The following is a 24,240-nucleotide window of genomic DNA, read 5'->3' on the forward strand; positions in this document are numbered from 1 at the left end:
GTTAGGCTTAGTTACAGAAAAGTAAAACAAAAGACTTAATAATGTGATTACAAGAACTGTTAATGCTTTCAGTGGAATGGAAATCAAAACTTTTGTATTTGCTAAACAGATAGAGTATGAAAGTATGTGATCATTCTAGTCCTAAAAATAATACAATTTTTAAAAAATCATCCCTATGGACTTTTCTAGGCAATGTTGTCACGACACTGGGAAAGAATTGAACAAGTAACTGGGCATCACTTTGATGTTGACTCTGAAAGTTTCTCTTTGAAAAACGTAATGGATGCCCCGTTATTAAAATATAAAGAAGACATTGAGGTACATGTACTCTTCTGGTGGTTTTTTGGTTGGTTGGTTTTTATTTTTAAAATTAAAAACTTGTGATTTGGGAGTCTGTGCTTTTGAAATCCTGTTTCTACTCAACTTTGTAACATTAAAAAAAATTGTTTTAGTTGAAGAATTCCTTTGAAAAAATGGAGCCTTGTAGCTGGTAGTAGCACTGATGGTTAGTTTATTTCCTTTTTATTGTGGAGAAGGCTTAAATGATAGATGGTATTACACTAATCCTTCCACAGAAGGACTTTTATTGTTTTAAGAATAATGTGACTCTTTCATGGTTCTGATTTAGGATCTGCCTACTTATTTTTTTTTCCCTTTAAATGTCTTATCAGAGAGAAAAAATACTTGATGTAAGACTGATCCTGTTAAGTGCTGAAAATCCTTGGAACACGGGAGAAGTGGGGGATATAGGACTAAAGGAGAATGAGGTTCTTTTGTATTTCAAAAGTGACTCTTCACAAGAGCACAGAGAGATGAGAAGGCTTACATAGTGTGCACAAGCTACAAAGCTCTTGTCTCCTTCATTTTAGAGACAGCAGTTATCTGGCAAGTCCATTAGCGTCATGCTTGTTACCTTTTACCAGAACAAAGCATAGCTAAAAATAAAGAAGTAAAACCCCAACATTTTCTAACTTCAGTTCTGTTGTCACTTAGCTATGTGGTCCCTCCAGAGCAGTAACCTGTTTTGTCTTGATCCACAAAGGAACATATTTAAGACAAAAACATGAAATAAAACCTCTGCTGTACCCAATTTCCAGACAAGAATTGTGAAAGGTTCAGAGTTCCAGCTTTATGCTTCAGGAAACACTTTGAACCTATGATAGAATCCAATATACTCCTGAACCTGCATTTGGGGTCCAGTCTGAGTAGCTGATCCTTTTCTCTTTGATGCAATAACCATTTTTATGACAGTCCTGTCCTCACTGTCTTCAAGAAGTAGTAGACAGTTATGTTGTCCATCTACATTCTATTCTTGGACTATTTATTGTCTTGATTGGTAATGTGTATTTTCCTTAAATCCCTCAGTTGGTTTATTTGATTTCAAATTTTAATACATACAGAGAGGCAAATTCTACCTGCAGATTCATTGACTCAGTGAATTTTGTGTGTTCAAGGTGCCAGTACTAGTGAAGATGGAGTATAGCCCATAAAATGTACCTGTTACAAGTAATACTAGAATATAGTCTTGTTTGTAGTTCAAGTGTTTCAATGCATATTTTCATTAACAAGAACTTACACTGAAGTTTGGATCTAGCCAATAAATTTTAATAGTCTTTATAGCTGTGCTTTGTACTAGTCTTACAGGAATGTAATTTACTATTTTAATTTTGCACAGGATATCTGCATCAGTGCTGTTAAAGAAAAGGATATTGAAGCAAAATTGAGACATGTCGTCAGTGAATGGAGTACGCATGCTTTCACTTTTGGCCAATTCAAAACTCGGGGAGAACTCCTTCTGAAAGGATCAGATATATCAGAGAAAATAGCTTTGGTGGAAGACAGCCTCATGATACTGGGGTCGCTCATGAGCAACAGGTACAAAATTTAATAAATACACATACTGTGTAAATCTAATCAACCCCCAAAGTAAACAATGATCATTTAATGTTATTTTTTTCCCTTTAACTCATGTTGATACAGATATAATGCACCATTTAAGTCCATGATACAACAGTGGGTTCAGAAGCTGACCAATACTGCAGAGATAATTGAAAACTGGCTTACTGTACAAAACCTCTGGATTTACCTTGAAGCTGTGTTTGTTGGTGGAGACATTGCAAAACAACTACCTCAGGTATACTGATTTATGATAACAATATGTTGTACCAAGGGATTGCCACATCACAGAGTTTACTTGTCAGTACATATAATGCATATAAGCTTTGTGAGCTGTGCATAGTCAGTTCAGAAGAAGCTTTGCCAAACTGGGATCTTTCTGGTTTAACATCTTAGAACTTGGTCAAACCTACAGAAACAGGGTTGTTTGTAATTCAAGCTCAAATGTTCCTGTCGGCTTGCAGTATGAGTGAATCATATGATAGTACAGGGTTCAGAACTACTTAAGGGCACAAAATGGATGTGTCGCGTTTGCCATATGTCTCTGTGTGCCCATATTTATAGGCTGAAAGTTATGTTATTATTACATAGTAATAACATAGGACAAATATACTGTCTGAATTCTGTACTCGCTAGGACTCAGTTTAACAAAGTCTTACAGAGAGATGCTACAAGGCTTGGGAGCTGCATGTGTGCTAATCTGTGTGAACTGTTTCAATCTCTTCAAGAGGTTGAATTACGACCTTCCATGATAGCAGCTGCAAGAGAGTTAAGGAATGATCTGGCTTCCCGCAGGAGAGAAATAGCAGAAGAAATCATCCTTTTTCTTAAGTCTCTTAATGAGGGGTTTTCATATCATTTTAACACACCACAGTTCAATCAACTGGATCAATTAAGTTCTGTAACTTAACAGAACCATGATTATTGGGAAATTACTAGATATTAATTTATTTTAGGCCACATATAATTAAAGGATTACAATTTCCCAAATTAACATAAATTTTTGTAAGATAAATAAAGCTTTCTTAACTGTTGTTTAAGATAACAGTACTTTTTTTTTTAAGTTCAGGAGATATATTTATGTTGTTAATGCTTATCAGAGAATCAATGAGCAGTTTTTGCAGATGAACAAATGCTGCAGTGCAACTGAGCCATTTGATAACTGCTAAAGCTACTTCTTCTAAGGATGATAAATACATGAACCAGTATTCTGGAAAAAAGCAAATGTGGTGACTGTCTTTAAAGAAGTAGAAGACGGAACAGCTTGATGGAGGAGTAATGATAGATGAGCAGGCTTATTCCAGTTTCTTGATGAATATTGCAATAAGTAACTGTTAGCATCTGGAAGTTAATAAGGAGATGAGTAACAGTCAGTGTGGATTTGTTAGGAACAAAACATGTCAAACAAAGCTAATTTATTTTTAGGGTGGGTGAAAAGCTTTGTGGATAGAGGAAAAACTCTAGTTGCCATATGTCTTGATAGACTTTTGACATTGTCTCTGATAGTACTACTAGAAAATGAGTTTTAGCTTGCTGGTATGTAAAATGAAGGCAGAAGAGTGGAATGCATAAACAGCAATAACTGATAACTAGAATATTGTACCTGGTTTTGGCCAAAGAAACACAGAGACAAATTTGAGACAGCATAGAAGAGGGTGGTGAGAATGAGAAACTACCCAGGAAGGATAATGCACAAGAAAAGATTCAACAAACTAGGCTTGTTTGGTTTGAGGAAGAAGAAAAACTGAAGAGATGTGATAAATTTTTTTTAAAGTATTGGAGTTGCTCTCAATAGGAAGCAAAATATGTGTTCTCTATATGTGATTAAGGTTAGATATTAAAACAGAGTCACCAGTAGCAAAGATTGCCTGGAAAGGCTTCTAAATCTCCATCATTAAACATCATTAAACACCTGACAGACAGATTTTTTGGGTATGACCCTGCCTTATGGCAGACAAATTGCTTTGGATGGTCTTTTGAGATCTATTCTAGCTCTCAGATAATTTATGACTCCATTACTATTTCATTTGTTGTAGGTGAATAAAGAGTTTTTAATGTCAATAAACCCAGTGTATAAAAATATTTATTCTTCAGCTCCCAGTTGTCTCCCTTCACCTACTATATCTTACAAGCACAGCAGCTTCAGACTGTTTATACTAGTTTTGTTTGTCAAGTGTTACTACTAACAACTTAGGTGACATTGTCTGTTGCTATTAGGAAGACTAATTCCTCGGAAGGCTGCTGTTTGAGTTTTCTGGTGTGTGTTGGAATCCTTTTATGTGGACAATTTTGGTGCCCAACGGGAAGTAAAAGACATTTTCAGAGCTATCCCAGTGTAGTCTTTCTCGTGCAATTTGAACTATGGTCATTATAAGCACTGATCATCATAAGCATGCCTATAAATATTCATACATTAGTCCTGCAAAGCATACTTGAACAACAAGGGAAATATTAAACTGTTACCTTGTCTCATGGTATTATTTAACTTTTAGAATATGACAAACATGACGAAAAGCTAATGTATTTATCATGTACTTCAGGAGGCCAGAAGATTTCAGAACATTGATAAATCATGGCAGAGAATTATGCAGAGAGCCCATGAAACATCAAACATTGTGCAGTGCTGTGTTGGAGATGAGACTTTGGCACAGCTATTACCACATTTGCTGGAACAGCTGGAAGTCTGTCAGAAATCACTGACTGGCTATTTGGAAAAAAAACGATTAATATTTCCAAGATTTTTTTTCATATCTGACCCTGCTCTTTTGGAAATCCTTGGTCAAGCATCTGATTCCCACACTATTCAGGTACAAGTAATAAAGCAATATGTTTTTATGGTCAATATTACTAAGTGAGGACCATGGAGGATTTTGTTATTTATTTGAGAGAATTTCTTTCACTGACGGAAAGATTTACAGAATCTTCTAATACAGAATTTAAAGACAAAGTAAGAATGCCATATCTGATCATTTTGTTCAGGTGTTTTGTTTTTTTTTTCTGATTCTATTGTAGGCACATTTATTAAGTTTGTTTGACAATGTTAACAGAGTGGGATTTCATGAAAAAAACTATGACCAGATTTTATTGTTTGAATCTCAAGAAGGAGAACGGGTCAATATTATTGAACCAGTTTTAGCTCAGGTAATGAAAATATATATTGAAGTTTTTCATGACTTGATTTAAAGTAGATTTATGTTTTAGAGACCAACAGTATCACATCATGCTATTATTTGACTAGCTGAACGAAAACCTTCCAATGTGAACATCAAGAGCAAAGACTAGAAAGGACAGGACATTTGTGTCATTTTGTAACGATTGCTTTACCTGTTTTCTCAGCAGTACTGCTGCGAAGTGTCAAATCCATCACATATGTCTAGAAGGGCAGTGGAGCAGAAAGAGGAAAGGAATCTTTTAAAGATTCGAGAATAACAAAGAGGGAAATGGGAGTATGAAGAACTGGGATAAAAGTCACGTAGAGCTTTTACTCCTTGTGAATTATTCATAAACTAGTTCTTTAAAAGTACTTTCTTGTTTATTTCAGGGCAATGTGGAATTCTGGCTAGGTCAGCTGCTGAATGGGATTAGGAAAACAATCCACACCATCATTAGACAGGCATCAGTGGTCATTAACGATTCAGAATTTAAGCTGTATGACTTTCAGGCAATGTTTCCCGCACAAATAGGACTTCTGGGAATTCAAATAATCTGGACCAGAGATGCAGAGAAGGCACTGAACAATACTAAAACTGACAAAAAGGTAATATTTAATGAATCTTTGGGGATTTATTAAAAGCATTGTTTGTAACAGTGGATATTGTGAAAAGTTAAAATTAACATGTAGGAAAAAGCATAAAGTACTAGTTAATTAACCAGAATAAAAAAGAAGCTAACAGGAAAACAGAATGATACAGAATGTGTTAAGAAGTCACACCTCCTCATTATCCCCCAGCATGTGCTTTAGAATTGTTCCTAATTGTGTGATTTTTCTGTTGTTCTGTTACTGCAGTCAGCTTGGGAAGGGACAGTTTCTCAGTTTGGGAATATGGGGCATCTTGTCCTATTACTTTCCCAAAATCAAATTAGGAAAGAAATAAGAGCTCTCAAACTTTGAGGAAATAACTGCTTTGTGGGCATTGGCTGACTCTAGCCAAATGTATTAGATTCTTCGGTGGATGAGCTCTTTTTTTTAGGGAGGGGGAAAAAATAACAACCATTTGAGGAGGTGTTTGTTTAATCCCAAACACGTGGAGAAGATGCTGTTAACAACCAAGGTGTTATTAGTAGCACTGAATCTATGAAAGGGGAAGGAGAACGTGTTGTTTAGAGAGTTGCATATTACCATTAATCAAGAATATAAAGTGAGATTGAACAAAGAACTAGTAACACCATCTTACCATAAAAGTAAGTGCAGGGCAATGGTCCTGTGCTGTACTTTGATACTGAATGAAAGTATCAAAGTATCTAGACTATAGAGAAGATCATGTAGCGCTACATTTTCTGCACTGTAAAAAGTTTTAAAAGGGTATAGATCTGGTTTTAAAATGGATATAGACCACTCCAGTTCATAGACTAACTAGATACCAAGATTCTTTTGCATTAACTAGAAAACAGCTTTTGTTTTGGTTTTTTTGGGGGAGGAGGGCTGAACTGTGTGTGTGTGTTTGGGGGGCAGGGAGGTAATTTAATTCTCTGTTAGTTTTAACCCTGGTTTTAGCATTTTTTTCTGAGCAAATAGTGTGAATTTTAGGCTGTGCATATATTTACAGAAAGCTAGTGTTATTGTTCTCTCACAGATTTGAAACAGGAGTATAAATGAGCTACTCTTTCTGAAACCTTAGTGCTTTATAATTTACTGTGTACCAGGAGCATCACTGACAGAGGCTGATGCTGTTTACATAAACCAGTATTATATTTTGTGGAATTTTGTAACCTATCTGGTACCACAAAATAAATCATTATTTTAGCATTGGCATGTAAAATTACACTACATTTCCCCCTCTTCTGCTTAGAGGATGTGATAGATCTCCAGGTTCCTGTTCCCCCTAAAGAGTAGATACTGCTTGTGCTAATATATAAAACCCCAAACCAGAGACTGATGGCTCTGAATATGTGCCAGGATGCAGTCAGCTGAATGTATAGTAAAAGGAGCAATTGTCTTGGAATAAAATCTTATAATGTGACCTGTTCACCTAGATATAACCTTACTGTACTCTGTTGGGTAAGAATGCATGCATGGAGGGCAAACTACAAATCCAAATTTAGGATTCCAAACCTAAAAAATACAAAGCAGAATACAAAGGTCACATATGTTTGCAAATGTTTGTTTGTTTTTTATTCTAAACATTGGAAGAACAAATGGTGTTTATATTAATATGTATATTCTTGCTGTATGGAAAAGGTAATGCACGCAACGAATCAGAAGTTTTTGGAACTTTTAAATGATTTGATTGACATGACAACACACAATCTGACAAGAATGGAGCGCACAAAATATGAAACTTTAATTACCATTCATGTGCACCAGAAGGATATCTTTGATGATTTGGTAAGTTTTGGAAAACCTTTAAGGGACTTTCTGTAGAAGGTTTTGCACATATCAAAAAATGTAAAACAAATCTTGCAGTCTCTTCCCTTCGAGTAGCTCTGACATTAGTTCTGTGATAGAGCATATCAGATGTAGTTTGATTTCATATAGATGTCATGCAGAGATAAGGGTGAATTATATATAGGTATGTTAGTAAGTTCAGACTTCAATTTTTAAAATGATTGTTTATACCCATCATGCACAAATTCACTGTGAGCAAAAGAATTTATCTTTTAAAATTGAACTATTCTCTCACCTTGAAGATTTAATGCATAATTTGATTGAAATATCAGCATAAAAAAAAGTCCATTTACTACTGCTATCAATCGTGTGATTTCCAGGCCGACCTATGTATTGATTTATGGTAATAGTTATTCAAAGGTAAAAGCAGTGAGGCTCCATATATTTGAAAAGGGTAGCAAAAATAAACAGAAGAGATATTTTAAATTTTTTAATAACAGAGTAACATCAGGCTTTCTTTAGATAAGTATATTGAATAAATGAAAGTATAATTATAAAAATGGAAGTAGAATAATTTTCAAAAAGCTTGCATGATGCAAAGCCTAATAATTCAATACTGGATTTCTTAATTTATGGATATGTTAGGAAAATAAAAATTAAGTGCATGTGTAAAGAAAGATAGAATACAATTAAAGAAGAATACTAAGAGCTAGAAAGAAAACTTCTGGCTCCTAAGATAGGCATGGGGGTTTATACTCTGCCTGTAGTTTTGAATTTATTTTCATCATTATCTTTTTAATTGGACATTTCATTATAAATTAATTCAATGTCATATTATAATAAAATTAAATCACACAAAACTGGTTAAATTTATAGGGCCTGTATGTGAAATAAAAAGTCAGGCACAAGTCCAAAACTGGGGAAAGGGTTTTTAATTGGTAAAGTAATATTATCCTTCTATCTCAAAACATTCTGTTCTCTGCTAAACATATCCTTTTGTGGTTGAAATAAAGTACAAGGAAGTGACTGAAATTCCAGAACCTCCTCTTCACATTACACTGTGTTTGCAAGGCCAATAACTACGATTACACAGTCTGTAAAAGGCTGGTAATTTTGAGATCAAGTGTCAAAAATAACGAATCAAGATTTATTAATATACCACAAATTTACGTATGTGTGTGACAAGTACATACTAAAAAATAGATCTCAAATAAAGCAGATAGACAGGTCTACAATGAATACATATGTATACAACGAATTCAAATGTTGTCCACAATTTAATATTTCTGTGAGTAATGGCACAGATACCATATAGTGTAACCAGTATTATTACTTCAGTTTTTAAGAAGTTTTCTATCACTGTTCTTCAATATCTCTGTAAGACACAATTCATAATCACTGCGCACAATACAGAGTAAAATCAAAGTGGTCAGGAGGTTTAGAGCATGTCATAGACAGGTTTGAAAAGACTGTTCTCATGTCTTGACTCCCGACAGATTCCTTGCTGATTCTTCCAGGTCAGGAAGACCTATGAAGTAGACTTTTTTTTTTCCTGTATGGAATTTAAGATTAATTTTTTGTACAGTTTATTTCTGTATTAATGATTTTTCTTTTCCATTATAGGTCCGTATGAACATTAAATCTCCAACTGATTTTGAATGGCAAAAACAGTCTCGATTTTATTTTCTTGAGGACTTGGATAAATGCATTATCAAAATCACTGATGTAGAGTTCACCTACTGCAATGAATACCTGGGGTGTACAGACAGGCTTGTAATAACTCCCTTAACTGACAGGTAGTTATAAAAAGAATGCAGTACATAGTATTGGAGCTACGATTTAATTCCTTTGACTTAATACCCTTAAGTTTTGTGTGTCTCAGAATTAATTAGGTTGCACTACAATGCTGCAATATTGCTGGTGAACAGCAGAGGCCAGTGCTCATATATTCAGCTGTCGAAAGCAGGTTGACTTCCCTTGAGTGTTTGCTTGAGCTATATGAGGTGTGATAGGCATTGAAAAACTTATTTGTGCTCAAGATAAATATACCTGAACTCCATACACTTCACCAGCCTAAACAGAATGGATCTAAAAACCAATATATTGCTGCTTTCAATAAGGTAGTAGTTGCATGAGAATTTGGTATTATGGCAAGTGATTCATTTGAAGCCACCCTGGAGGAAAAAGCAGTAACTCAGGACATAGCATTGAATAACTAGTGTCAATATGGTTTTAAACAAGGCCTATAGAGAATTATAGGACTACAAACACAGAAAAAGCTCTGAAGGCAAACATAAGAAGAATTTTTTATTGCTGAAATGTTAGTTATACAGCATAGTTCAAACTCCATTAGATACCTATATTCCTCAAGTAGTTGCTTAGTGCTTCAGCTAGGCAAGAGGCAGGGGTGTTTGCTATACCAGAGCTTGTTCTTTTAGGTGTGGATAAGAATGTCAAAAAACTGTGCATATTCAGTAATTTATGGAATCATAGAATGGTTTGGACTGGAAGGGACGTTAAAGATCATCTAATTCCAACCTCCTTGCCATGGCCTGGGACACTTTCCACTAGACCAGGTTGCTCAAAGCCCCAGGTTGCTCTTGAATTAATGTTGGAACTGTCTTTGCACTCTCTGTGCTACTAGATTTTATCTACTAGTGAAAATTCAGATTTTTGCCAGTTTCTGAATCAAAATTACTCTATTCCCCGTGAGCTGTTACGAAAGTCAAAACCCTGTACTTGGATATTTGGCTTTTAATATGTAACACACATCAGCCAAACTGTATGTTATGCATCCTACTGTTCCTGTGCTAGATTAGAGGTCAGTTTGCAGCAGAAAGCATGCAATGGATTAGGGGATATGGCAGCACTAACACACTGACAATATTTTTGCCTACTAGGACAGCCAGTATCAAGAAAACCTTGTAATTCAAAATTTATTCACAGAATTAAGTTGCAACCAGGGAAGTGGTCATGGCACCAAGACTGCCAGAGTTAAAAAGGTGTTTGGACAATGCTCCCAGACATGTGTTGTGTTTTTTGGGTTTGTTCTTTGCAGAGCCAGGAATTGGACTCAAAGATCCTTATAGGTCTCTTCCAAATCAGGAATTCTACAAGGCGCTGTATCACATGAGATTTAAAACTAGAACAGGGTGACACGATTGAAGAAAATGAGCCTTTTTATAATAGTGACAGCAAAAAAGAACAGGTGTATCTGTCTTTGGACAAACCTAGAAGAGCCAAACAAATCTGCAAGGATTGGAGGCTATCCACTGTCGCATGTTGAAAGGGTCCTTGAAGCAGAGATGTTTTCTAGTGTTAGCATGGGAAACTTATGTTCCTAAGCAATGTTGCATAAGAACAGATTTTCTTCTGCTTATGGGCTTTTTCCATTTTAGTATTTTTAGTATTGCTATAGGGTGTTGTATAAGCTGAAAATTTTCAGCTAATGGTATCTTTGCTTTCCATTAATCAACTTGGAGTCCAGTTCTGTTTGGCTCATTATTTCATGTACAGAGAGATTCCCGAAGCACATGATAAATGCACACTATTGGTAGTACATTGCATTAAGATAATGGCACTGAAATTAAATGCTCCAAAACATCATGTCAGACACAGTCCATGTCATGACAGATACCAAAAATTAAATGAAAGTTCTATATAGGGCTTGTACTATGTATACAATTTGTCTTTACCTCATTTTCAGTAGCAGAATTCTTAGGACTGGTACTTTTTATGAATTAACTGACCACCTGCTAATTGAACACTGAGTAATAAGGTGACAAAGCATTTTTACTGCTATTAGATTAGAATGAGTACTCTCTTGTTTCCTATGAAGTGGTGCTAGGTGGTATCATTTGGGTTTCTTTCAGTGCCCATTTTATCTCCCCGCACGTATCATAAAGCTATTGAGTTTCAGTGTTAAAATGGGTTTACTGTAATTTTGGAGCATAGTAGGTTAGAACAACAGTCTTCCTACACCCTTCAGTAGTAGCCTCCATACCATCTGGGGAGGCTGAGACTTAAACCTGAGGATCTCAGCCCAGGATGGAGGCTGAAGCATAAGATCATCCTAGGGCTCATGGATTCCTCCAATCTTCCCCCTTGTGCGTTACCCTCCTGGAACTCAAAGACTTCATGTGACTGGCAGGCCTGCTGTGGTTTAGCATGCTGGTAGAGAAATGTCAGGAACAGTGGCTGCTTCCAGCCTCTGTGCCTTCCTATTGCCAGATCAGAGAGCCCATCCTGTGTGCTCTGGGGAGAGAATAGGAGGATGGGGAAGAAGGTAGAAATCCAGTGGGTCTGGGTGCTTCAGAGTGAGGCTGAGTCATGGAAGGAGGGCATATGATACTGTGAGTAAATCACAATACTACAGTATTTTAGTATTCAGCATTTAGAATTGGCCTGTGGATTTCCTGGGCTGTTGCAGTCATCACTGTGCTGGATGGATGCTTTTCTGCAGGTGGATTGAAGTTGGTACCTGGTAACTCAGATTCACTGTGCCCAAAGGCAGCAACTGTGGACTTACCACATGGAAGCATAGCCATTTCTACCCCCTTCCCTAGCTCTGTATAACACAACTATTGTGGTTGCATTAATGGACTTCAAGTAATTGATAGTAGAAAAAGATTCATAGGTCTCTTTGTTCTGTCTTTAGGTGTTACATCACTCTGGCACAGGCCCTGGGCATGAGTATGGGTGGTGCACCAGCAGGACCTGCAGGGACAGGGAAAACAGAGACAACTAAAGACATGGGCAAATGCCTGGGAAAGTATGTTGTTGTTTTCAATTGTTCAGACCAAATGGACTATAGAGGACTTGGTCGTATCTATAAAGGTAAGAAAATATCTGGTTTGTTCATTTTAGAGTTATAAGTTTTTGTCTTTTCAATAGTGAATTAACAGCAATTAATAGGGTATTTTCATCTCTGTTTCCTGTTGTTTCCAGGCACTCATCAACTTTACCTGATATTTGATTATTTCTCCTTGGGCTTTTCCCCATTTTTCTTCCTGCATGTTTTCCAGGTTTTTTTGGTTGTTTTTTTTTTTTTTTTTTTAATATTATTTGAGGCTGTTTCCTATCTATATCTTCTTTTCCTTTTCCATTTTAATAATTTCTACTCTTTGGGGTCTTTTTTAATGCCTCTATCACACTCATTCCAAGGGGGGAGGATATTTACCCCTCCTTTGCCATTTTTGTGTCAAACAAGACAATCATATATGAAGCTCAGTGATGTTGTGCAAGGTAGGGAAATACACAGAGTAGTGCAGTGTCTTATTTCAAACTCTAGAACTTTTTTGAAACCAGGAAAATGTGATAGTGGTCAAACTGATAACTTTCTTGTACATATCTACTATTGTTTAAATGGACAGGTAGATCACAGAACACCACCATTTTCTGTGAGTGGTGGAACACAGGTAATCGTAACTGTAATTTTCATGGTTGTGATATCTTGTGAAGGCTAAAATATAGCCTGGAGGCAATTTTTAGTTTTAATTAAAAAACCAGCAAAGCTGACCAAAATTTTTTAAACAGAGGAATATTTCTAAGCTAGAAACTGAACTAACTGTGCATGTGAATAACTTCAGTCAAAGTCACAAGTTTCTCAAAGCATCTCTTGCAACCCCCAGAGCCTCGAGTCAACTTCTAGTTGCACGTTTTTTGTCATGTATGAGGACCTTTAGTGTCACGGGTTCATTTTACTCATTGATAATGAACAGAAGAGGGCTGAGACCTGCTTGCTGTCTGACTAAATATGAATATGCTCATAACACCAAATGAAGTAATTTACTGGGTCTCTGCTGTACCTCAAGTCCTCAGTCCATGGGGGGTTTGTCAGACTGTTTCCCATTGGAGTGGGTTTGTCTTCAATCTCACCAAGCTGTTGTCATCTTCCTCTCTGTTCCTTCTATGAGAATGTCTGTATCTCTTTGTTACCACCTTTTCTCCTGACTCCTTGGTGATTGCACTTCTTTCTGTTAAAAACTGTCTGTAGCTTGTGTCAATTCAAATATCAAGGCTCTGTATTCTTGCTTTGTTTCTGCCTTCTTATCCTGACCACTTTGGTAACTTATCCTTTCGCATTTCAGACTGAGGTCTTGCCTGAGAGTCAGGTTTCCTAACTCCATGCAGCAGGTGGCATTACAGAACAAGTGAATTTTTTCCCTTTCCCAAGGAAAAATTATTCAGTTAGAACTAAACCTCACCATTCTATTGAGAAATTGATTTCAAAACCCTTTAAGATACAGACAATAAGTGTAAGAGACAATAAGTTTCCTAGTTAAAAAATATTCAGTTTTAGAGCTTTTCCTTGTTGCATCCCAAAGAGTAGATATTTATGCTTAATAAATAAAATAGAAAAAACCCCACTTTTTTGGGTTTCTTTTTACAATGGGTCTTAGGAGTCATATGACACATGTAGCAAAAGGGGACAACTGCTTTTGAAAAATCTCTGCAATAATTTTTTATCAGGAAGCAGAAAGAATGGGGCATCTCCATGAGGGAAGACGAGCCAGGGTGACCACCATACAGGCAGGGGCAGGGACTTCACTCACCAGGGCACAGTCCCAGAGTGCCTAAACAGGGTAGGTTGTTGACAGCTTATTCCATCAGCTGTCCACTGACCATCAGACAAGGTGAAATAACCAGGTGGATCCAGGATTCATCTAGGAAGTTCAATCAGAAACAGCAGTAGGCAGGTCTGGAGGTAAAACTGTGGTGTTTGTTCTGGGGTCCTCCAGGAAGCTCAGTCAGAAGTTCAGCATAAGAGAAGATAGGACTGTGCACAGCCCTACACACAAAACAGTTCAGACATGCCTGAGCTGAAATGGAACTCCTGGACTGTAGAACAGAGTGTGGGTTGAAGCCCCAGGTAAGGCTGGTCAGGGCAATTAAGGCCTCCTGTTGCATCCAAGGTCCTGATATTCCACATACAAGAGGGAGAACATCAGTTAAAGGACTTGCTGCTACATGAGTGAAGTCAAGGAACATTCTACATTTATTTTTAAAGACAGTAGGATTGGATATTTCATGTTTTAAATTTGGTAACTGTCCACAGAATTACTTTAATCTTTGTATCATTATGGCATTGTGGTATTTGTATATATTCCACTTGCTTTTAAATTTTTTTATTAAGTCCATGAAACTTTTTATTCTCTTCAAATTCTTTTCCTTTGGAGTATCTTTTTCCTTATAGTATCACAGAAGCAGTTTAGGAAAAGATTACTCTGAATGTGGAATGGAGATGAATTTCAAGGGAGGTCTGCGGTATTGCCCTGACTGAATCAATTCTTAAGGAGACAATTTTGACTGTACTACCACTGGTTTTGATCTGGTTTGAGACTTCTAATTTTTTTGAAGAGTGTTTCCAAAATTACACAAGTAAAAAAGACCAATCAATGCAAGAATATTAAAAGAATTTGTTAATGGATATGAAAACAAACATTAAAAAATGAATGTAAGAAAATAAACATAAAAGCGGCTTCAAGAGGATTTGAAATAAGGTGAGAGTTCCTAGAGGAACACCTTAAAGGGCAAGAGAAGACAAGACAAATGAAAGTAGAGGGAAGGGAAGTGGGATAATAGGAACAGAATAGGCCAAGCAAAGACAAGAGAAGAAAAAACATGAAAGAGAAAATAAGACAAAGTGAAAAAGTGTGTCTTCATCGTATTATTATTGATTTTTTGAGTATTTTCTCTTTGATTAGCTTGTGTCTTAAGGAATTAACTTTATAAATAGACCACCCATTGATTTATTTTACCAGTACTGTGGGCTTTGACATAGAAGATATGGGGATTTGGGGGAGCTCTGGGCAGAGTTATTCAACATTGCAAACACACAGATGCCTTTTCTTGGACATGTGCTTTTTTCTGCATTTAGCAATGCCTTCTAGTGGCTTAAGCCAAGCTGAGCTCCACCAGTTCAGTGGAATGAATTAAACACCTCTAAACACTTGTAGGTACTGCCCCAGATCCTTACTGGCCCCAGGCAATAGGAAATACTAGTCCAATGTGGGCTTTGGGAAGGGAGAGATGGCATCCATGAAGCTCCTGCATAGATTTACTAGCTTTTGTCTCTTGTGAAATGGATGTGGAACAGCAGAGGATTACATAGCTTTCCCACTACTGCTCTGGAAAGCTGCTACTGTGACTGTCCTATTTCAATACTACTAATATGAACAGGAGTACTTGACTTTCCCAAAAGCCATTCATTTCATTATGTTTATTTGTAATACTGTCTGTCTAGAACTCCATGACCAGTTCCAAATAACAGTTCTAAGTGTGACATCAGATTCTTCTCTCTTGAACAGCAGGATGCTAATCTCCAACAATTTTTTTACCTATGAATTGCTATAAAATACTACAATGCTTCTGTCAGAAATGTAGTGATTTTGATTTGATTTTGTGCTTTTCATTTAGGTGGGTATCTCTCAAGCTCATCTTTGACAATTTCACCCCTTGCATAGATGAGTTTCCATGCTGTATGCATGTTTATGCTGCTAGGTGCTATATTATTGAACACTTTCTGCCTTATGGTTGCTATAGAAGTGTAGAATTCTTTGTAAAGAAGTTTGCATATCTTTCTTTTAAGCAGTGATTCTTTTTCTGTGTGTCATTAATGCTCAGCCAAATTTATTTTGAGTTTTTACTTCTCATTTTACTCTGTTCATGTTCTCTGTTCTTCTCATGTTACATTAAGCCTGTATAGAACTTGCTCTATTTTATATATAAATTACTCTTGTTTGATCTGATATTTTAACAAAATATTTTCCTTTTTTCTTTTTTTAGGTTTAGCTCAGTCAGGTGCATGGGGTTGCTTTGATGAATTTAACCGCATTGATCTTCCAGTTTTATCAGTAGCTGCTCAGCAGATATATATTGTACTTCAGTGTAAGAAAAAAAAGAAACCTCAGTTCACTTTCACTGATGGTGATGTTGTTGACATGGACAGAGAATTTGGTATATTTCTGACTATGGTATGTCTGTAAATATATGTAAATGCCATCATTGTGAAAAATCTTTCCTATTTCATTTCCTATTGAAATTTCCCTGTTGAAATCATTGGGACCGTCTTTTAGAAAATAGTGAATGCAATTTGAACAATAATTTGGTAAAATAATAAAGATATTATTTTCTCTTGCCCCTATTTTTAAACTGGAACTTAGGACTTGAGGTATGCAATTATCATTAACTATATATTTTAAGGGCTTTTTTAGTTGCATATTTGGCAGATGGAGATTAAACTCAACCCTCTCATATTTTTAGTCAAAGTCTGTCAAAGTAAGCCAGAAGTAAATGATCACTGCAAGGACTACTGTAGTTGGTCTGGTCAGTATTTTACCACTTGTGAAGAACTTTTGACCACAGTCCTACAAGACAGCATGAAGAAAACCACCCTCCCTCTGGTTCACTGACCTCCTCTTTGGTTCCTGTGGACTGCTTCTAGCAGTACAGGAGGCAAAGCTGCAGGAAAATATAAGAATACCTTAAAAACATCTTCGTATCTCCCTCTCCTTAGCTACCTACATACTCACAACTCAAAATAGAAGCATTTGTCTTTATATTAGGGTGTACTACCTTTGAAAAGGAGTCAATGTTATCACTGTAATTTGAAAAAGAGGGCAAATTAGTGGCATACAAAGGCCAGTGTGAAGACAGTTTGTAAAGAACTAGAAGGGTTTAAGACGTTATCACTGCACAGCTAGTGACTACTGTTGTCACAACTGAGCCATGCAGTAGTCACATGAATGACTTAGACATCTTCAGTGAGAGGTCAGATCCATTAGTTTAAATTATATTCAGCAATGGCTTGCACTTCTTGACTGACTTTATACTGAAATGGTCTGGGAACTCTCACTGGGGACAGTAACTTCCAGCGCTGGAACACTATCAAGACCCTGAGGAAGTAACCATTTAAAGCAACTCAAAGATCTGTAAGAGTTTGTCTGTCTATATCTGTGTGCCTTGGACATCTCCAAATAACATGTGATTCCCCATACTTTATGAACTGCAGTATTGAGGCAACTGTATAGTGATGTGTAATTGTGACATGCTCAAGTTACCATTTGTAATCTCACATGTGCTTCTGTGTTTGCCAAATAATTATCAGAGAAGATAAACCTTCTTATTCCACTTTCATTATATGATGTTTTGGTTTATATACTGCATTTTTTAGAACCCCGGCTATGCAGGACGACAGGAACTTCCTGAAAATCTGAAGATTCAGTTTCGCACAGTTGCTATGATGGTGCCAGACCGTAGCATTATTATGCGAGTCAAGCTGGCAAGCGCTGGTTTCCGAGACAACCAAGTCCTTAGTCAAAAATTCTATACACTCTACAAACTCTGTGAAGAGCAGTTATCTAAACAGGTAAAATAAACATTTTTTCCAACTGTAAGCTGTCACTGGAAGGATATGTAGATAATATACTTTCGTAGAATATACAATTATTTTTACACTTGTGAACCTATTCATTTTTTAGGGTTTTCAGTTTCAAGTTCCAGGAACAGAGTCTGAAATGATCATGTTATTTTTATTTTTCACAGTAATTTGAGTACTAAAGGAAGTTTGATTTGTGATTCTTAAACAGAGTGCAGTTACTGGAGAAGTTATGAGGAACGGTGTCCATTGTTCTGCTGAACTTTGTGGAGGACACATTTTTTAATGTCTCCACTTATGAAGGCTAGATCTGTTGAAGAGGTGGTGTAAGAATTGTAAATAACTGAAGAACACCTACAAAGCACTGTCTTGCCCAATGCTACTAGAAACAGAAAAGTGCTGTTCTGTTTGGTATGGCGTATTTAAGTAGAAACAAAAATAGTTCTTGCCTTTTGAATGCCCTGTGCTGACTGTCCACTAGAGGTTCTCAATGACAAATCGTATGAATGGTACATACACTGTGGCTCAAACGCCTGCTTTGTTTGGGTCCTGAGGAACCTGGGCATATTGAATATATTCTCCACATAATCCATCCATTATTTGATTTCAGTTCTAAACCATATATTTACTAGTCACTATATCAATTTCCATGTAGAATCTTGGACTACAACAGAATAAGGTAATGATGCATCATATTTAGTTCATCAGAGTTAAAACAAAACCAGTACAGATTTGGATTTTCTCTTCCTTTCTTCACACTTCTGTAAGTTCACTCTCAATATATATATTACCAAACTGGATTTGAATTTTCCTTTCTCTCAGATTTATTTTTCTGACAGAGTTTTACTCACCAGCTTTATGTTGTAGACTGGCTTTTGACAGGTCATATTTGCTACTGGCTTCCCTGTAATATTGCCCAGAGTATCTCCTTTAGCCTTCATATTAGTTTTTAGGCAATCTGAATCACCCTCTATTGATCAGGCATCAGTAGTGTTAGTCCATTTGTTACTGTCCAACCTACTCTCTCAGGCCTGTCATCTGCCTGTGTTTTATAGTTACGAGGCTGCATTTGTCAGAGCTCTCTCTGAAGTGGAATCTGTGGAAAATTTGTGTATGCACAGTTTTAGCAGTCAGAAACACACCTTGTTTCCAGACTATTGAATATGCATCTCTTTTTTTTCCTCAGGCCTGGCCTCTGTAGGACTAAGTTTTCTTATTGCCTCAATTTGTGTGGTTTTTTTTGTCCTGGACACGATTCTTTCCTTCAATGTGAAAAAAGCATGTAAGCAGGCATCAGAATTTGGCCTTCTACCTCTGGAAAAGTGCTTTGCTCATTTTCTGCTGTCACAGGTGTTAGAAGTGGTTCATTCCTGGACAGATTACTTAAACATTTAATGCTCACACCTAAATGAAACTTAGCTGTGTACAAAACTTATTTTAAATATCTTAAGAGTGTACAATGCTTTATGCACAACCATTGCTGCGTCTGCATGATGAGTTTCTTTGTGCAGTTTGGTCATTTCTGCATCAGAAACTGCCCTTGAGCCTCTGAGATAGCAAGACTCTCCACTCATCATGTTAAATAGTATCCTGAAGCATATAAGAAAGGCTTATCAGTTGGCCTAGGGATTGTAGGAACTGCCTGGAGGACTCTATGAAACTGTGAAATTCTCATCTGGAAAACTCCTGTACCAATTAGTCAAATGCTTTGTTGTGAAGACATGTAGCTCAATCACTTTGTCTCAGGTCAGTCCTTTGCCTCATATGTGCTGATGCTAGCAAGGGAGTTCCTTGACAATAATGAAAATCAATGACCAAGTGCTCTGGGTGTGCACATGGGCACAACCCTTACAGCTAGCTACATCACAATTATATATTTGCATCTTATGCTTATATCTCTGTGATAACTTAAATTCCACGGTGTGGAATTTATGTCTGCAGGGAATAGTTTTCCATCTGTATTTGTCATTTCTTCAGCACCATTTCACATTTGTATAGTATCCATCAGGGAAGCCTGCTATTCTGATCTTTACTTCTAGCAGTTTACCTCATGCATCATATCCTGTGGCGCTGGAACAGGTTGGTCAGTGAGGTTCTGGATTCCCCATCCCTGGAAGTGTTCAAGGCCAGATTGGAGGGCTCTGAGTAACCTGGTCTAGTGGAAGGTTCTCTGCCCATAGCAGAAGGTGTTTGAACAAGATGATCTTTAAGGTCATGTCCAACCCAAACCATTCTGTGATTCTATGACTCATATTAGTCTGTCTTTCCTAGTGGAACTTATTTATTTAATTTTAGTGGTGAATTTGAGATTTGAAGTTAAGTAATGCTCGGTATCCGGGCAGTTGACTGTAAAGATCAGGGTCACATAAAGAACCAATACAATAGGAAATGGCAGAATATTGCCTGTTTTCAGCAAATGCAATATATCAACAGAAGACAATAAAATAAACAACCATTCACCAGATGAACTTAGCTCCCAGAAAATCTAAAAGGAATTTGCCAGAAGCAATACATAAAGTCCTCCAGACATTTTACACACACAAATGCAGACTGTAGAAACTCTGACTCAGAAGTAGCCAAAGGCACCCTGATTGACTCGTCTCCTTCAGTAAAGAAAAACAAGAAACAGTAAAATAAAAGAATAGTCCTTAGCAAATGTAGGAAGCTCAAGGTGTACACAAGCCTGTGAAAGAGTTATTCTGACAGAGCCCCCAAAGCTGAATTATTTGTCTTTATTACAGGACTTCTTCCCTACTGCTTCCTTCCTCAAATCCTCACCCAGCTTAGGGAAAATCATAGAAACTGAAGAGAAAAACCTAACAAAACTTGAAAGCAAATGAGGCAGTAATCCCTTTTTGAGGATCATCTGTTTAAGGTGCTTTCATATGGAGAAAACCACTGATATCCCTATTTTTTTCTTTTCCCCATGGAGCAAGTACTCTAAAAATCTCTAGTACTGACATTTTTATTTTCCCATTTTTTAATTCTTCCTTACAAGGGCGTTGCCTATAGCACTGCATTTTGCTCAAGTGCAATCTTTTCCCTACTGTTAAAAGATGTAGCAAGGAAATAACTCATAATCTACATTTGCCAGTAAATTCTAGCTGTTCTGTGCCATTTCTGAAAGGCAAAGCAGCTGTAAACCTAGTAGACCGATTAAGGTAAATAGATAGTTGGTTGGAACCACTCATCATGTAGGTCAGTTGGAATGCACCAGAAAAACCTGTCTTTAAAAGTTGTTTCAGCTTATTTTAAATTTTCTAATAGATATGAAAGTATTTCTTCAAATTTAACACAGTCCTCACTTTTATAGGGACATAGACTAGAGTAAGTTGGAAGGGACCTCCAGAGGTCACATTGTCCAAGTTCTAGCCCAGAATGGGTCAATCTAGAGCAGGTTGCTAAGGCACTTGCTGAGTTTTGAATATCTCCAAGGATGGAGATATTCAGTCTCTCTGGGTACCTTTTCTGTGTAAAGAATCTTAATAATGCAAACCATTGCAATTTCCCCCTTTGAAAATTTTGATCATTGTCTCTTTTCCACTCACTTTGGTGGACTCATCCAGTATGTTGATGATGGTCAACTAACAAGGGAAAAAAGAAATATATCATCCCTTGTCATGATTCTGGACATTTCACTAGGACATACCATTTACGAAATGATACCTGACTTTGTTATCAGCAAAAAATACGCTTTCCAAACATCACATGAAGTTGTTAATCTGTTTGTATTAATGTTTCCGTCTGAAAATGAGATTTCCTGGCAGTACATAGCTGAATATTCATACCTAAGTTTTTCAGCTGGTAGCAACTTGGCATCTGATTGAATAACAGAAGATGAAGCTGGGCGGAGCCCTGAGGGGTCATTCATTTACCATTCTGGAGGACAAATAATAATTAAATAATTTGATATAAATGGTTGTGACTCTCCTTAACATTTTCTATTGACAGATAGCTTGCAGTTTCCCAGGCAATCTGTTCCAAAGTTTTGTTTTCGTTATGGTCACAATGTTTTCACTAAAAGTTAACCTGAATCTCCCTTGCTCTATTGCAGTGCATTATTTCTTTCCCTTACTATTCCTCCTGTCTTCCTCTTTGCAGGTGTCTTTTGCATGTTGAAGAATTTTATCATAACTCTTCCTACATATTCACTTTTCCTACTTCTACAGTAAATTTTGTATTACTTCCTGATATAGCATGTTTTCTACTCAACTGAAATTTTTAATTTCTTTTCTAATTTCTCTTCAGTAGGGTTCATCTTCAAATGTGGAATCCAGCTTTTGGGCACGGTGTAGAAGTGCCAACTACAGTGGAAATATCATTTCAACCCTTCTAAAAAGGATACTTCTATTTTTATTGCCTACCATAATTGTAGATAAGTCATTGGGGAGATTGTGGCTTCAGTACAATGTCAGATATTTTTCTGCAAAGCTTTCTACACCTGACTTGTTTCTTCACTCAGTGAATAGGAGTTGTTACTCTTTATTTGTGCAGTTGGTTGTTTCCATCTTTAGTATTTTGCACTTGCCTTTATTTAATTGCATCACACATAAGTAATGTATTGAATTTCTCCTAGTAATTTTGAACTCTAGTTATGGTCCAGTTCACCAGATAGGTATCATCTAAAAACCTAATCAATAAGTTATTCCTTGCTGAAAATTCTGGCGTTTACTCAATGTATTGTTCCAGTTTGTCAGCCTGGAAAATAGAGGTGGGGTCTGTGCAAAAGATGCTGGTTTAATTTGTCTTTGTTTCTCACCATCCAAATGTATCCTAGTTGGCCATAAATTAAATTATTTTTCCCCAGTCAAGTCTATTTTGTCTGTGATGTTAATTGGTAAGTGATATCTCTGTCTTTATATTGACCCATGAGCTTTCTTTTTATCTTTTCTCCCTCTGTTCTGTTGAGCAGGGGAAGTGAAAGAGTAGCTGGGTAGGTATCTGGAGGCTGGACAAGGTCAACACACAATGTGTAAAAAAGATAGTGTAAAAAAGAGTCTATACTCTTGGTCTCAAAAACATTTCTGATCAATCAGAGGGAGCAGACATTCTCTAAATACAATAATATCTTGATTGTCTTCTTCCATGTCTGTCTTTACCACTTAGTCTTCTGAGCAGCTGGCAGCTGTGGAGACTTCATAATTTAAAACCTTTATCCTGATAGCTTTCCTTCTAGGATTTACATCAATGGTCGAAGAGGAAATACATTACAGAACATTTGTATATGTTTTCAAATCTATGTTAAATAAGACTTGTATGTTCAGGTACAAGTGCTAAAATTAGTTGAGTATGTTTGTATGACTCTACAAATGTTCGGCTGTGTCAGTAGAGGAAGGGAAGATCGTCCAGACCTTACCTCCCTAAGTCCAAAGCTAGTTAGATACACCTCTAGGATGCACACGGATGTTGAAAGTAAATATTTCTGTTCTGAAACAAGTTGTTAGGAAACCCTCCACAGAGCAGAAAATCATTGAGAACAGTATAGGATAGACTTACATACAACAAATTGTGTCTGAATAATTTCAGTATATTTCTTAATATCAGCAACAGATTGGCCCTTTTAGTCATGAATCCCAGAACTGTACATCAAGGTAACAACAGTCCTTTTATGAGCAGAAAGCAGAGGGTAGTCTGGGGAGATGTGGTTTGATTTATGAATTTAGCAAAATGCGAGAATATGCAGCTCTGTTACAGGTGACTTGTAAAAATGGTAATCTACCACCAAAAAGGACACTTGGTAGGTACAGACTTACAACAGTAGAAAATATCTGCAGGATTTGATAACAACAGTACTGGAGATCTAGTTGAAAAGATTAAGAGCTGTGAATTCATCATATTTGAAAGTTCAATAGCATTTATTTATTTAATGAATTTAGTTTTCAGCCCTCTCTTGATTTTAAAGTGTTTGATCTTTATAGTACCAACTGTGTTTATGTATTATTTCAAGGTTCACTATGACTTTGGGCTTAGAAATATCCTGTCTGTTTTAAGAACACTTGGAGCAGTGAAAAGATCTAATCCCCAAGAACCAGAGAAAACTGTTGTGATGAGAGTTCTGCGGGACATGAACCTCTCCAAACTGGTACTGTGACACTGGTGACTTTCCCCAAAAGAGTATTTTGTTTGCATTTTTAAGGGCATTTATTATGCACTTTGAAAAGGTGTTTTTCTTCAGCGGTTGGATACATTATTTTGCAGTTTTATATGATCAGTGATATATCAGTGAGTGGAGAATCAGAATACAGTTACTATATGAGCATTATGTGTCTTTTAAAGAGAGGAAAACACAGCAGAAGCTTTAGCTGAAAAAATCAGTGGAAATACCATCAGATCCTAGGGGACCTACCTGATCCTCTAATTGCCTCTTGTTTCTAATTCTTTCTGCTCTAAGGAGAGAAAGGAAGAATACATTGTATTAACT

General features: G+C 36.7%; 1 protein-coding gene across 7 annotated transcripts in view; it reads left to right on the forward strand.

The window, feature by feature from the left end:
* LOC113947481 (dynein heavy chain 5, axonemal-like) overlaps positions 1 to 24,240 on the forward strand; it is a 153,602-nt gene that overhangs the window by 41,046 nt on the left and 88,316 nt on the right. For all 7 annotated transcript variants that reach the window (XM_027644062.1, XM_027644063.1, XM_027644064.1 and 4 more), the window contains 12 exons: positions 190 to 318; positions 1,676 to 1,875; positions 1,981 to 2,134; positions 4,437 to 4,703; positions 4,909 to 5,037; positions 5,438 to 5,653; positions 7,295 to 7,441; positions 9,065 to 9,237; positions 12,099 to 12,277; positions 16,229 to 16,416; positions 17,616 to 17,810; positions 23,767 to 23,901. In XM_027644062.1, coding sequence (XP_027499863.1) covers positions 190 to 318; positions 1,676 to 1,875; positions 1,981 to 2,134; positions 4,437 to 4,703; positions 4,909 to 5,037; positions 5,438 to 5,653; positions 7,295 to 7,441; positions 9,065 to 9,237; positions 12,099 to 12,277; positions 16,229 to 16,416; positions 17,616 to 17,810; positions 23,767 to 23,901 — 2,112 coding nt within the window. The remainder of the gene's footprint in view (positions 1 to 189; positions 319 to 1,675; positions 1,876 to 1,980; positions 2,135 to 4,436; positions 4,704 to 4,908; positions 5,038 to 5,437; positions 5,654 to 7,294; positions 7,442 to 9,064; positions 9,238 to 12,098; positions 12,278 to 16,228; positions 16,417 to 17,615; positions 17,811 to 23,766; positions 23,902 to 24,240) is intronic.

The sequence above is a fragment of the Corapipo altera genome, unplaced genomic scaffold (assembly GCF_003945725.1).
Source record: "Corapipo altera isolate COAL_440 unplaced genomic scaffold, ASM394572v1 24b, whole genome shotgun sequence".
Taxonomy (NCBI): Eukaryota; Metazoa; Chordata; class Aves; order Passeriformes; family Pipridae; genus Corapipo; species Corapipo altera.